Genomic DNA, 13,410 nt, shown 5'->3' with positions numbered 1-13,410 from the left:
AGACTAAGAGAATTCAAGCAAATTCTACAGCCTCAGAGCTGTAGAACTGGGCCATTTAGGTATTCTAGCAAAATGCAAAAAGATTCTGTTTCCAGCATTTCCTGTATTTCCAATCATTGTGAGATAATCTTAGTTATAATTGGTAAACAATCAAAAGTTTTTATGTAACTGTATTAACAGAAGATTTTGAGCTATCCAAAAAATATGTTTGGTTCAGATACTTCAGATTTCCATACCCTGTATATAAAAAGCAGCAATATAGTATTTCAGCTGTTACACAATCATGTGTATACATAGACATGTATGTCAGAATATGGATCCTTGACAACATTCAAATAAAAACATGTTACTATTGTGTTTTCTTTAAACCACTAATCAATGAATTTAAGCTGGCAAGAATTTATAAAGAAGCTTGTAATGTTCTCAGAACTTTTAAAAAGACTTCTGAAGGAATAAAACTCTGTACCTTTGTCATGTGGGTAAAGACAGAAGCAATTTTGTGTACAGCAAGGTATAACCACAGCAACCAGTTAACTGGTTAATTCTGTGTTGTTTGAAGTGGCAATGTTTGGCAGGAGACTAGGACTGCATGTTCTCCCTTAAATATTGCCATGGAATCTTTAACATTTGTTTACTTGGGCTGCAGTTTAATGTCACGTTCAGAAGGTTTCAAATAATTGAGTACTATTACGAATTGACTTAACTCTTTGATGCCTGCATTTCACTCACATTCAGAATAAAGAGGCTGAGCATTGTGCTCGTGAGGTGCATGAGCACACATCAGATATCTTCATGTCAACCATTTGATTGACAATGCTGTGGTTGCTAGCTAAGTGGGTTGAGAAAGTGCAGATTTGGTGGGGGTGGAGAGAGAGAGAGAGGTCAGTCCCAGGATAGTAGGCTCTTTACAAAACTAATTTTCAACTTACCTTGGTATCTTCAGCTCTGTTGCCTATTGAATTGATGAGAACCTGCAGTGTATATTCCAACTCATTTCAGTTGAAAGTGGCAATATGGGCTCTTATTTACTTCAAAAGGTCTTTGATTCTCACCTTAAAAAGAGCCTATGGCCTGAAAAGGCACTTTGGACAGCATGTGGGAGATTCATCATACATTGGAGGCAACTTCATAGTTAACAAAGCATCAAGAATATTGATCATATTTTGAGGGTACTATCATCCTGCTAACACTACAGGGAGCATGCCAAAATCAACCTATTTGTGTTACATGGGCCTAGGAACTACAGGAGTATTTGGGAATGATTACAAAGACTTCATATTTAAACATTTTTGTGGACTTGGGTTTGAAAGATTGTGAATAACTGTTGTTCCTTTGCAAGAAGTCAATGAAATGGCATTGCAACTTTTTTTTTTTAAGAGCAAGGCATGCTTTCCCAGAGGAAGAAAGGGCTGTTGAACTGACCAGTGACCTATAATTGGGCAAAGTGAGGACTGCAGATCAGGGTGGTGCCAGAAAAGCACAGGTCAGGCAGCATCCAGGGAGCAGGAAAATTGACATTTCAGGCAAAAGGGCTCTTGCTGGAAACTTCAATTTTCCTGCTCCTCGGATGCTGCCTGACCTACTATGCTTTTCCAGCACCACTCTAATCCAAGTGACCTATACTGGTCAGGCCAGTCTTGTATACTTCAAAATATGAAGAAACAGTATACTAATTTTAAAGTTTTTTTTTTAATAAAAAGGATTTTTCCTCTTCTAGTAACTCACAAAAGTCAATATTGTTAAATGAGACATACTGGGACATTGTACCTGGATCCCTGGTCCAGGCTACTTTCATAGGAGAAAGATTTAAAGTGTTCATTATGCTTCCTGAACAACTGTGTATGCAAACATCCTAGCAACAAAACATCAGGTCATCAGCCAATTGAACATCTTAAAACCTTATCCTTTTTGGCTTCAAGGAGGAAGACTTATTGGCCAAAAACGTCTTCTTTCCTCCAAAGTAAACCTTGAACTTGATTGATCTCCTGACCTCGACCTCCACCTCCACCGATTGACCCCTCCCTTGACCCCTCCCTCCCATGTGCATTAACCAATTCTGCATTTTCAGTTCAATATGAAACAAATAGATAACAATGATATTTTATTTACTTGACAGCTGATTGACAGGTTTTTTGTTGCAAGCTCATGGAAAGCATATTAGTAACCATATCAGGAATCAGGTAATATAATTACATTTACATTGTAACTCATGGAGTATTGGGATAAGAGGAAGACCGTGAACTCCATCCATTTTAGTCACACTACTACAGATTTCTGGTTCGGATGTTTCTTTCCATGAGAAAGTGAGGACCGCAGATGCTGAAGCTCAAAGTCGAGTGTAGTGCTGGAAAAGTGCAGCAGATCAGGCAACATCTGAGGAGCAGGAGAATCGATGTTTCTGGCATAAGCCCTGACAAAGGGCTTATGCCAGAAACGATGCTACTGCTCCTCTGATGCTGCCTGACCTAATGTTTCTTTCCAGTCAGCACTGTCAACCAACCATTCTTAATCTCATCTTTGTTTACCAAAAAAAATCCCCTTGAAAAGCAGTTTGCATATTCCTTAACTACAGGTTGAAAACATTAGTCTTTGCAATATGACTTGTAATCATTAGACAAATTAGATGAAGGAATTTTCATACTTCATGAGATCTGAGTGATTTCATTATCCATAGGTAAAAATGTTATTTTCAGCTCAGATTATCATTGGTCTAAGCTATGTTAGCCACGTATCAAAACTAACTTCTGTGTGGCAGATAATCCCTGTAGCCATTTAAGTGGTTTAATTTTAAAAAAAAAAAAGATTTCAGGCTATGAAAGTTCCAGGTATCAAGTTGACCATGGAAGTGAAATATCAGTATTTTATATCATTGTAACACTGGCAGGGCATCATGCTCAAAGATGAAGAACAATCAAAAGCACAGCAGGCCTTAATACATCATGAATTGAAAGCCACATGATAAAAATTAAATCACCCATTCTGGAAACTATTTATGTAGTGGTACCCAATATATCCTGGAGGCTGCACAGCATACAATACACTTTAAAAGTTGTGCATCAGTAAAGAGAAGCTATGCACACAGGTCCCTTTAAGGTGAAAATATACACTGCTGCAAGTTAAGGTACGCAAGTTCTCATTTAAGGTAGATAACTAGCTATCTTGTACCACTCAACTTCAAGCTTCCCCAACAGCACTGGATAAGAAACCAAATATCCAAGGCTCTTTTGACTTCACCATTTGTGCTAAGTGATCAGGGATTATATTGTCTCAAGTTCACAACTGAGGGATGATGTTAGACATGTAGTATTGTCAGCATACACATTTTTGCATTAGCATACTTGTTCAACAACCAGATGTCACATGCATTTACATCATATTGTTTTAAAGATAAAGGAAATTAAATTTGGATAAATAATCCATACCATTGGTTAGCAATTGAGATTTTAAGAGTTGCTGAAATCAGAATACCTAATATGGAAACAGGCCATTCAGCCCAACAAGTTCACACCAACCCTCTGAAGAGCAACTCACCCAAACTCATCCCCACACCCTGTTACTTTACATTTACCCCTGACTAATGCACCTAACCTACACATCCCTGAACGTGACAGGGAATTTAATATAGCCAATTCACCTAACCTGCACATCTTTGTATTGTGGAAGGAAACCCACATAGGTAACCAGCAGGATGCGCGAACTCCACACAGACAGATAGTCACCAGAGGCTGGAATTGAACCCAGGTCCCTGGCACTCAGTGGCAGCAGTTGCTAACCTGAGCCACTTGCTACCTGAAAGTGTGGAGAAACCTACTGACCAGATAACAGCATGTCTATGATTTGGTAATATGACAAGCCAAAGACATCTAGCAAAAAGAAAAAAGTAAATGGAAAACTAGACAGATGGGCTGCTAAAGTTTTTTTTATTATTAGATGTTCAATTAAACAAACAATCCTCAATAAAAATGGAAAAAATGAGGACTGGATTTTATTTAAAATATATAGTTAGAAACTCAAGCAGCCTTTATTTTTAAAAATTTAAGGTTTGGGAACGCCTGAAATTCCTAGCATCTTCTTCAAAAGTTGAAACCAGATTAAGATGAAGGTTTGCTGGGCTCACTGGCATGTCGTTTCCTCGCCATTTCTTGAGACAGTATACAGTTGATCTTGCCACTAGAAAGAAAAGAAAATTATTGCACTATTTGTCATTATATACCAACATCCTTTAAAAAAATGCTTACAAGTTGATCAGAGGACTTTAGTGTTTGTTATACAATGAGTTTATCTTGATTACTTGGAATTATCTTCCATTGACATTTTCCATTACATTGTACAGTGCTCACCCCTCAGAGGATTCAGAAAGAGTTGTCATTACTGGATGGTTCTGTGTTTTTCCAAAGAAAAAACTGATCCACCACTGGCCCGCTGTAGACTTTGGTAATCCTGCAAATACAAAATTAGCAAACGGTTGCTATAAAACTGTTTTTATAAAGTCATAGAGCATGGAAACAAACCCTTTGGTCCAACCTGTCCATGCTGAACAGATATTCCAACCCAATCTAGTCCCACCTACCAGCACCCAGCCCAGATCCCTCCAAACCCTTCCTCTTTATATACCCATCCAAATGCTGCTTAAAATGTTGCAATTGTACCAGCCTCCACCATTTCCTCTGGCAGCTCATTCCATACACTTACCACCCTCTAAAAAGGTGCCCCTTAGGTCTCTTTGATATATTTCCCTTCTCACCCTAAACCTGTGCCTTCTAGTTCTGGACTCCCCCACTCCAGGGAAGAGACAGTCTATTTATCCTTTCCATGCCCCTCACTTTTATAAGCCTCTAGAAGGTCACCCCTCAGCCTCAGACACTCCAGGGGAAAACAGTCCCAGCCTATTCAATCTCTCCCTTTAGCTCAATCCTCCAACCCTGGCAACATCCTTGTAAATCTTTTTCTGAAACCTTTCAAATTTCACAACATTTTTCTGATAGAAAGGAGACCAGAATTGCATGCAATATTCCAACAGTGGCCTAACCAATGTCCTGTCCAGCCGCAACATGACCTCCCAACTCCTGTTGGACCTTACCATTTAGTGCATAAGTACTGCTAAGATTTGCTTTCCCAAAATGCAGCACCTTGCATTTATCAGAATTAAAGTCCATCTGCCACTTTACAGGCCATTGGCCCATCTGATCAAGATCCTGTTGTAACCTTCTTCGCTGTCCATTACATCTCCAATTTTGGGGTCATCTGCAAACTTACTAACCATACCTCTTATGCTTACATCCAAATCATTTATGTAAATGACAAAAAGTAGAGGACACAGCACCGATCCTTGTGGCACTCCACTGGTCACAGGCCTCCAATCTGAAAAACAACCCACCACCAGTCTTCTACCCGTGAGCTAGTTCTGTATTCCATGAGATCTAACCTTACTAACCAGTATCCCATGGGGAACCTTGTCGAATGCCTTAACTGAAGTCCACATAGATCACATCTACTGCTCTGCCCTCAATCCTGTCACTTCTTGAAGAGAAAGAACATGTCTTAAAATAATGTTTAATACTCAAAGCTTGTGTATAAAGATAAACAGTTTAATGACAAAAAAGTGTACAATGCAATTAAACAACTAAACAAGTTTCAAACTCAAGGTTTGCTTCGACAGGAACAATCTTGTGTTCACTATGCATTTTCTCAGTTGTCCAGAATTTCAGCTTGCTCTATGCAAGAAGCGGTAATAGGTTTAAAAATATTTTCTTTCTTGCCAGATGTTGCCAATCTGGCATTTTTCTAATACTATTTTTATTTAATTTGCTGAACAATGCCCCTGGTTCCAAATACTTAATTTCAATTTTTAAAATGGCCAAAATAATTACTAGTCAAAGATAATAATTCAAAATATGACAAAGGTAGCAATAAAAAAATCAAATTACATAGTTTAATTGTTTCTTGATACATAAAGTCAACTTCAATGAAATCGGATTAACAGCACAAGAGATTAGTTAGTTGGGTAAAAGCAGTTTGGTAGCATAATTAAACTTAACTGTTGTTATATGGAGTTCAAAATATTTCCAAAGAGATTTGTTACAAACACAAGATGAGCTGCATTTCTAAAACATAAGTGGAAGTTCTTTTACCTGGATGGTGTGGAATCACTTCTCCCATGTGCTCTGAGCTACCACAGGAACTATTGCTGGAAGCAGAACCAAGGCGTCCTGAAATTAGAAGTTTCGACTTAAAGTTATTTATCATACATCAGTATTTCTACAAACTCTATTTAGAACATGGAAAACTTGAACAACAACATGTGCTCATCCCCTTCCCTGAATGCTGAAAGGCAGCATCAACCTGCTCTAAACAAAACATTTCTGATGAATGATCACTACAGCTATGCCAAGAAAAAAAAAAACAAAGTATGGAACGGTACAGATTACCCTGGAAAAGCACAGGTCCCTCAGTATTTCCAGAGACCTCATCCTCTGGAAACAGAGGACCCTCAAATTTAAGTAATGGCTTTGAAATACAGCTTTCAATCTTAAATAAAGTTACTGTGCTTGTTTGTTAACAGAACTGTCCCTTGCTGATTATAATTAGCAAGCTAAAATTGGTTTGCAAAATTACTTATGAAATTATTAACCCATTTAGCATCCCAATTTGCAAAGGAACTGAAAGATTTAATCTAAGAAACACCATAATATTAAAAAACCACTAAACAAACAGTTTTCAAAACCTTGTGCTGTCTACCTCTGCAGAACAAAGAAAATTCTTTCAGGACCCCATCCCCAAAAGGGTTGATCAGTTATTTAAATAAAAAGGAATTGTAGAATATAGCATGATAAATAAAAGATCAAAAATATATAAATCTTACTGTATCATTGGCCCCAATCAGAATTAAAATTTGATGGGCATCTCCATATACATGAAGCAAAAAATCTAATTATAAACTCAATCCTGCTGTATACCAAAATAAAAAAAGTCTTTCATTGTTTATAGATAAAATACTGCAAAAAGTATTCACAAATTTAGTAAGCATGCTAAGAGAAAAAAATCATTACTGTGAATTTTACTGAAAGTTGTTACTCATCAGGTTTGCAGCTGTTTCTGTTGGAAAACACCCACAAAGAGCACATCAACCAATCAGCTATCTGTAACTCAATTGATCCTCCTACTGCAAACACCCCAAAAGGATTGTTATTCAGAATTACTTACTCCTGTAATAGTCATGGGTTGCTGTAAGAGAGCCAGTTGACGGAATGGATGCCATTGCAATCTTTCAAACTAGTATCTGATGGTTACCCTTGAAGTAGCAAAAGGAAATTAAAAACTATATTTAGATTTGCAGCATAGCAAAACATCACAACTGGTAGTTCAACAAGTTCTTGAAAATTACAGTGCAATTCTAGTACAGAGAAATGCCTGACCTTAATGACCACATACTAGCAAATAGGATAGGTCACCTTTATTAAAGAAAGCCTTTCACATCAAAAGGTAATCAAATTTTAAGAAAATCTCATCACAAAACCAGGCACAAGGTTTAAAGCCTTACATAAAGAGACAAAGTTTGAGAATAGCTTTGACAATATGTAGCACACAAAGACATGATCATATGAGAGCATTTTAACAAAATACATTGGGAAGTTTGTAGATTAGGTTTGGATTTCATTCCAGTTCAATCAAAACAGTACACAGAATTTAGTTATGTTTAGACTATTTCTACCCCTCTCCCTGTTATATCTGAACTGTTGCCTTAAAAATAACAGACTTGCTCAAAAGCAGAACATCACAAGTGCTACAGACATGAAATTATTCTCAATTTATAGAATAGGAATTAAAAACCAAGGTTGAATGGTTTAAGAATTAATTGCTGCTGCTTTAGCATTTCTTTGACACATCTTACTGAATAAAAGCTGTAGTATACAGAGATATGAAAAATAAAAAAGGCAATTTATAATTTTAGTAGATACAAAATTATCTATGGTTTAGCTGCCAATTTGAAGCAGCTTTGCACAGCCCCAGTAACACCCTGCAAGTTATAAACAGATTCTTGGCCCAAATAGCATTCTATGAACCTGACAGACTGCCAAGCATCATTCAGGGGATTAAATTACTAAAGTGTCACCTATTTTAGGTAAGTCACTGCCAAATTAACAGCACTCATACGTTCAAAAATGACTGCCAAACTATCACAAATGAGTTGTCAACATCAAAAAAAAAGGACAGTCTAACAACTGTAGCTTTTTAAAGGAAAATGTAAAGTTGAAACAAAAAAAACCCAGAAATTCTGAAGGAATTAAATCCACGGGTGATTTTCCAGCAGTTTGTTTCAGATTTCCAGTATCCTCAGTATTGTTGTAATAATATGAGGTTGCAAACAACATTACTCAGAGGGGGGCACAAATGGGGAGAAACAGCTGAGTTAACAACATGACAGCCAGCTCCGCCACCCCCACCACCCCCCGGTGGGGAAAGAGTAACTCACTCAGTGAAAACAGTGCAATGGGAACCGCACCCTGTGGACACTCCAGCGGCTTAAAGGCCTCACGGGCTGAGGGGAGGGATACATACCGCGGCCACCAACAGCCCAGGCTCCGCTGATGGTCGATGGAGAAGGGGCAACAGGATTGAAGTCAGCGGCCCCAGGATGTCCTCTCCCCAACAACACAACATAATACAACACAACCACCCTCCTCCGCCCCTATCTATTACCTTCGACACCAAACAGGACTCCAAGTGTAATAACTGAAGAAAGCAAACGCTAGGCAACAGGGCCCATTTGAAATCGTAAACCGGCACGAAGCACTACCACCTCACGTACTCCACTCAAAAGTCAATGTTAGGGACCGCGGGCTCTACGCGCCTGATATAGAACCTCGGCCCGCAACGCCCCGCCCGAAAACCGTTGATCAACGTCAATCATCGGTGCCGTCCAATAGGCACACACTGCCCATAGTGGAGTCCTGCCTTGCGTCCAATCAGCGCCTGGAAAATCACCTTCGTGTCCACACAAAAACAATTGACAACATCGGCGCAATCAGCCTCCAGTATATAGACTGAAAACATATCATCAACTTCCCTGGTGGTCTAGTGGTTAGGATTCGGCGCTCTCACCGCCGCGGCCCGGGTTCGATTCCCGGTCAGGGAAAAAGTGTTTTATTTTATTTGAATGGGCGGTTAAACCTTCGAATAGAGTATATTAAAGTTCATTTAAATTTGCTACCACTATTTTGAAGACATTTTAATGAAGATATTTCAATATAAACAAGAAAGGATAAAATTACCATAGATTACAGCATCTTAAAATTATTAAAGCCATGCCAATCGGAATATGTGAAGCAAACATATTTTTCACAATCAGATTAACGGCCCGTATTAATACTTTCTAAATAATTTTAAAATGCAAAACATTGCAAGAAAAAAAACATGCATTCCCTGACCGGGAATCGAACCCGGGCCACGGCGGTGAGAGCGCCGAATCCTAACCACTAGACCACCAGGGAGCTCTGTTAGATGTTGAGACAAACTCATCTTTGATTATTGCAATAGACAAAGGATCGTTGCGTCTTTTGATGTGTGATATTTTCAAATATGATCAAATTTAATTAGAACAATGTAATCTTATATCCAACATTGAATGTTTGTCTCCTACCATGATCAATTGCTAACAAAAATAGGGATAAGAGCATGTAAGTTCCATATTGGGCAAAATATGATATCGACAGCATTGACTGGAATACTGCTGAGGGGAAACAATATTACCTTCGTGCACTCGTCAGAACCATCACAAGAATACCAATTTTTAAACTATGACAACAATTCACCCTGCAGGAGAGAGAGTGCTGATTGGTCGGCAATTTGACTATGGCAGAGATGGAGGCCACCCTTCCCAACACAAGATTTTATCAATGGGAGTCTCTTTCAGCGATATTATAATCACTATCCTTCCTCAGTTTTAAGCTATAGAAAACAAAGTAACCACTGAAGACATTAACATTATTATCAACATTTTGAAATAAAACGATAAATTCTTGGTAGGTCTGGTTGCATCTCCAGAAAGAAATGGAGGGATCTTTTTGGTTTATGTTTTTTTTAAAAAAAAATTCTGTTGTACCACATTTATTCAATTGCACAGTAAAAAAAATCAATAACTTCACCAATATCAAAAAGGTAAGACAAATCAGAAGGACTGGAGAAGGTGAAACTTGATAATTGAAAATATATATGGGAAAATTAGTTACAATGCAAAAGGGAGAAAAAATAGAAATAAATGCTGATGGGACATTCTGAAGTTAACAGAATCATGGAATGGTTATAGAATAGAAAGAGCCCATTTAGCCTGTTCTGTCACCACCAATGCTCTTTTTGGGCAACTCAGTTCGTCTCACCCAAACCTCTGCCTTTTCCTGTAGCTATAATGTTTTTCTATTTTGGTTAATAACTAATTCCCTGTAAATCTACTTTCACCACCCATCAAATGCATGCATTCTGATGTTGTTTATATAAACGTTTTTTTTCATACAGCTTTTGGATCTTTTGCCAAAATCTTATCCTCTGATTCACAACCCTTCTGCTGTTGGGTATGGTTTCCTTTTGTCAGCTCTGTCTAGACATCTCATGATTTTGAACACCTCCAGCACATCTCCTTTCAGCATTTTCTAGGGAGAAGGTTCATAGTTTTTCTAATCTTTCCATGCAACTAAAATAGCTCATTCCTCAATCATATCTTGTGCATCTTGACTGTAACTTCTCAAATGCTTAAATATGCTTTTTAAACCAGTGAGAGAAGTTTTGAATGCTACCATGGTGGACAAGTTGAGATCTAAGGAGGACAAACTTTAAAAGTTACAGCTATATTAGAGTTATTGCCACAAAAGGGCAACATCACAATCAGGAGGTCAAGATTCCTAATGATTTTGAATATCTTCATCTATACACAACACAAGGAGTCCTCAAATATCATTGCCCTGTTTAATATTGTTTTGCATTAATTTCAAGGTATTGGGACCTAAAGTCTTGTTCAGCATCTTGAAATTCATTTTAATATTTACTTTTGTTCCTGACCAATTGGCACCATTTTGGCAGGATTCTTACTTCTCTCACATTTGAGGCTGATTCTCAATTGTCTGACGTGCAGCCTCTCCATTAGGCACATTGCTTCCCAAGGACTGCACAGGGAATCCTCACCTACCAGACCCTGCTGGAGCTGCACCTCCAGCCATGCTACAGCCACTGCCAGTCAGATTCTACCCAAGAGGATGCCATATGAATGGACAGAACAAAGTCCCCCCTCAGCCAGGATGTGACCCTGGCCTGGCCTCCACCACCTTATCAGTTGGCAGGGTTCTGTATATGACTCTTTGACCTCCCCCCAATCAGAGGCAGCAACTGAAATAGAGGGATCCCAAATAGACTGTGGGCCAGAGCCACATAACAACACAGGTGAGCCGCTGAACAAAGCAGAGTGGACGTCACCCTCCATCTTCTACCATCCTCATCTGTGGCTGCCTGTGCCAGCTGTGATCTACGATTCAACCCAGGAATCTCTCAGTCCTGGTCTCCATCCCAGAGAGAGAGAGGAGGAAATGTCACTGAAGGCCAGCATGAGCAATGACCACCAGCCAGGAGGAAGGGAAGGTAGGGGAGAAAGTCTAAGGCCAGGTAAGAGAAGCAGCCTGATCAAGTAGTGACCCAAGCAGACCCTGTAGGCGGTGGCAAGAGCATTACTTCATCTTCAACTGGAATACTGCATCCAGTCTAGGTGCCATACTTATGGATGGTATGAAGACATTAGAGAAGGTGTGGAAAAAACTTTTGCTATTTTTCCTGGAAAAAAAGATGATGGCTAACTTGAAAGAGGTAATCAATATCATAAAGGGTCTAGACAGAGCAGATAGGAAGAAAGTGTTTCCATCAAGGATCAAAAATCAAAGTACACAAATTTCAGGATCAGACAAAAAAAAAGCAAAAGTGACATGAAGAAAACTTTTTTGTGCAGTGAGTGATTAAGATCAGGAATGCACTGCCTGAGAATGTGGTAGAAATAGGTATTCAAGAGAAAACTTGGTTTTCCATGATACTATTTTATGTCTCATAACTTTTGGTTCCCACTTTTGCCTTGCACTTTCATATTTTCTTGTCATTTAATCTCTCCGATCCTTTCTTTCATTTTTGTGCCCCCCCCCCCCCACTTACCCTGCTTTAAAATATTTGCATCTATAAATGGTTCCATTTCTAACAAAGGATCACAAAGCTGAAACATTAAATGTTTTCTTTTCATGCAGATGCAGCCAGAGCAATACAATATTTGCAGCACATTTTGTTTTTACTTCAGATTACCAGCATTTGCAATATTTTGGTTCTGTATATAAATATAATTATTTTTTGAATTATTAACGGTTAACTTTTAAGGATACCTTGTCTTGCTGATGATTATACGTCTTGAAATAAAGTCTTCGACCTTGTGCTGTCTTTGAGAAACTTGATACTTGCACCATAAGTGTGTTAGTCAAAATTGATAGACCTGATTTAAAAACTCGTGATGTCATAAAGTGATACTGTTGCAGCATCAAAGTGTTAGATTGACAGCCAATAGCAGCCGAGTTCTTTCATGAAAATAGCCTAAAATTATTCCGTGTCTGGAAGTAAACTTTATAATACTACGTACCGAGAACCAGTTTGTACTTCTAAAATTATTTTCCTTTTATAGTAATTTTATCTTAAATTTCTGAAAAGTATAGGCCAGATGCAGTAGTGATGTCACTACACTACTTGAAAACATAATCAGTTATGCCAATTTAAAGTGCCAAAATATGTTTATGAGATTTGAGATTTTGTGTCAGTATCATCTGTTAATTCAACTTTTCCTGCTGTGGGGTGTAACTTTTCCAAACCACCTATCGCAATGACATTTTTTTTTGTTAAAGCACTCTGACAGATTTGCAGAAATAAGAGGAAAGTAACGCCTAAATTAATCATCTAATTTCATTTAATTGCTTCATAAACTGAGTACTGATGGTAATAATTATTCATTTCCAAAGCATTTCCAAAGATATTGAGCAATGATTAGCACCATTGCAGGATTTCTGCGAAGCATACACAAAATAGTCGATCATTTTTTTCTGGGAGAAAGTGAGGACTGCAGATGCTGGAGATCAGAGCTGAAAATGTGTTGCTGGAAAAGCGCAGCATCCAAGGAACAGGAGAATCGACGTTTCAGGCATAAGCCCTTCTTCAGGAATGAGGAAAGTGTGTCCAGCAGGCTAAGTTAAAAGGTAGGGAGGAGGGACTTGGGGGAGGGGCATTGGAATTGCAATAGGTGGAGGGAGGTCAAGGTGAGGGTGATAGGCCGGAGTGGGGTGGGGGCGGAGAGGTCAGGAAGAAGACTGCAGGTTAGGAAGGCAGTGCTGAGTTCGAGGGATT

At 38.6% G+C, this 13,410-nt stretch overlaps 1 protein-coding gene and 2 non-coding genes across 3 annotated transcripts; 1 reads left to right on the top strand and 2 right to left on the bottom strand.

The window, feature by feature from the left end:
* Positions 1 to 3,997: 3,997 nt before the first annotated feature.
* ppdpfb (pancreatic progenitor cell differentiation and proliferation factor b) lies at positions 3,998 to 8,844 on the bottom strand. Its single transcript, XM_043686159.1, has 5 exons — positions 8,701 to 8,844; positions 7,204 to 7,291; positions 6,132 to 6,209; positions 4,341 to 4,440; positions 3,998 to 4,170 (listed from the first exon to the last, which is right to left on the bottom strand). The coding sequence occupies exons 2-5, from the start codon at positions 7,256 to 7,258 to the stop codon at positions 4,092 to 4,094; spliced, it is 312 nt and encodes a 103-aa protein (XP_043542094.1). The 5' UTR covers positions 7,259 to 7,291; positions 8,701 to 8,844; the 3' UTR covers positions 3,998 to 4,091.
* A 220-nt stretch (positions 8,845 to 9,064) lies between these two features.
* Positions 9,065 to 9,136, top strand: trnae-cuc. The gene has a single exon. It is a non-coding gene; the product is annotated as a tRNA-Glu (tRNA).
* A 283-nt stretch (positions 9,137 to 9,419) lies between these two features.
* Positions 9,420 to 9,491, bottom strand: trnae-cuc. The gene has a single exon. It is a non-coding gene; the product is annotated as a tRNA-Glu (tRNA).
* Between the last annotated feature and the right edge of the window lie 3,919 nt (positions 9,492 to 13,410).

The sequence above is a fragment of the Chiloscyllium plagiosum genome, unplaced genomic scaffold (assembly GCF_004010195.1).
Source record: "Chiloscyllium plagiosum isolate BGI_BamShark_2017 unplaced genomic scaffold, ASM401019v2 scaf_9898, whole genome shotgun sequence".
NCBI lineage: Eukaryota > Metazoa > Chordata > Chondrichthyes > Orectolobiformes > Hemiscylliidae > Chiloscyllium > Chiloscyllium plagiosum.
This window is presented reverse-complemented; position numbering and strand designations above follow the sequence as displayed.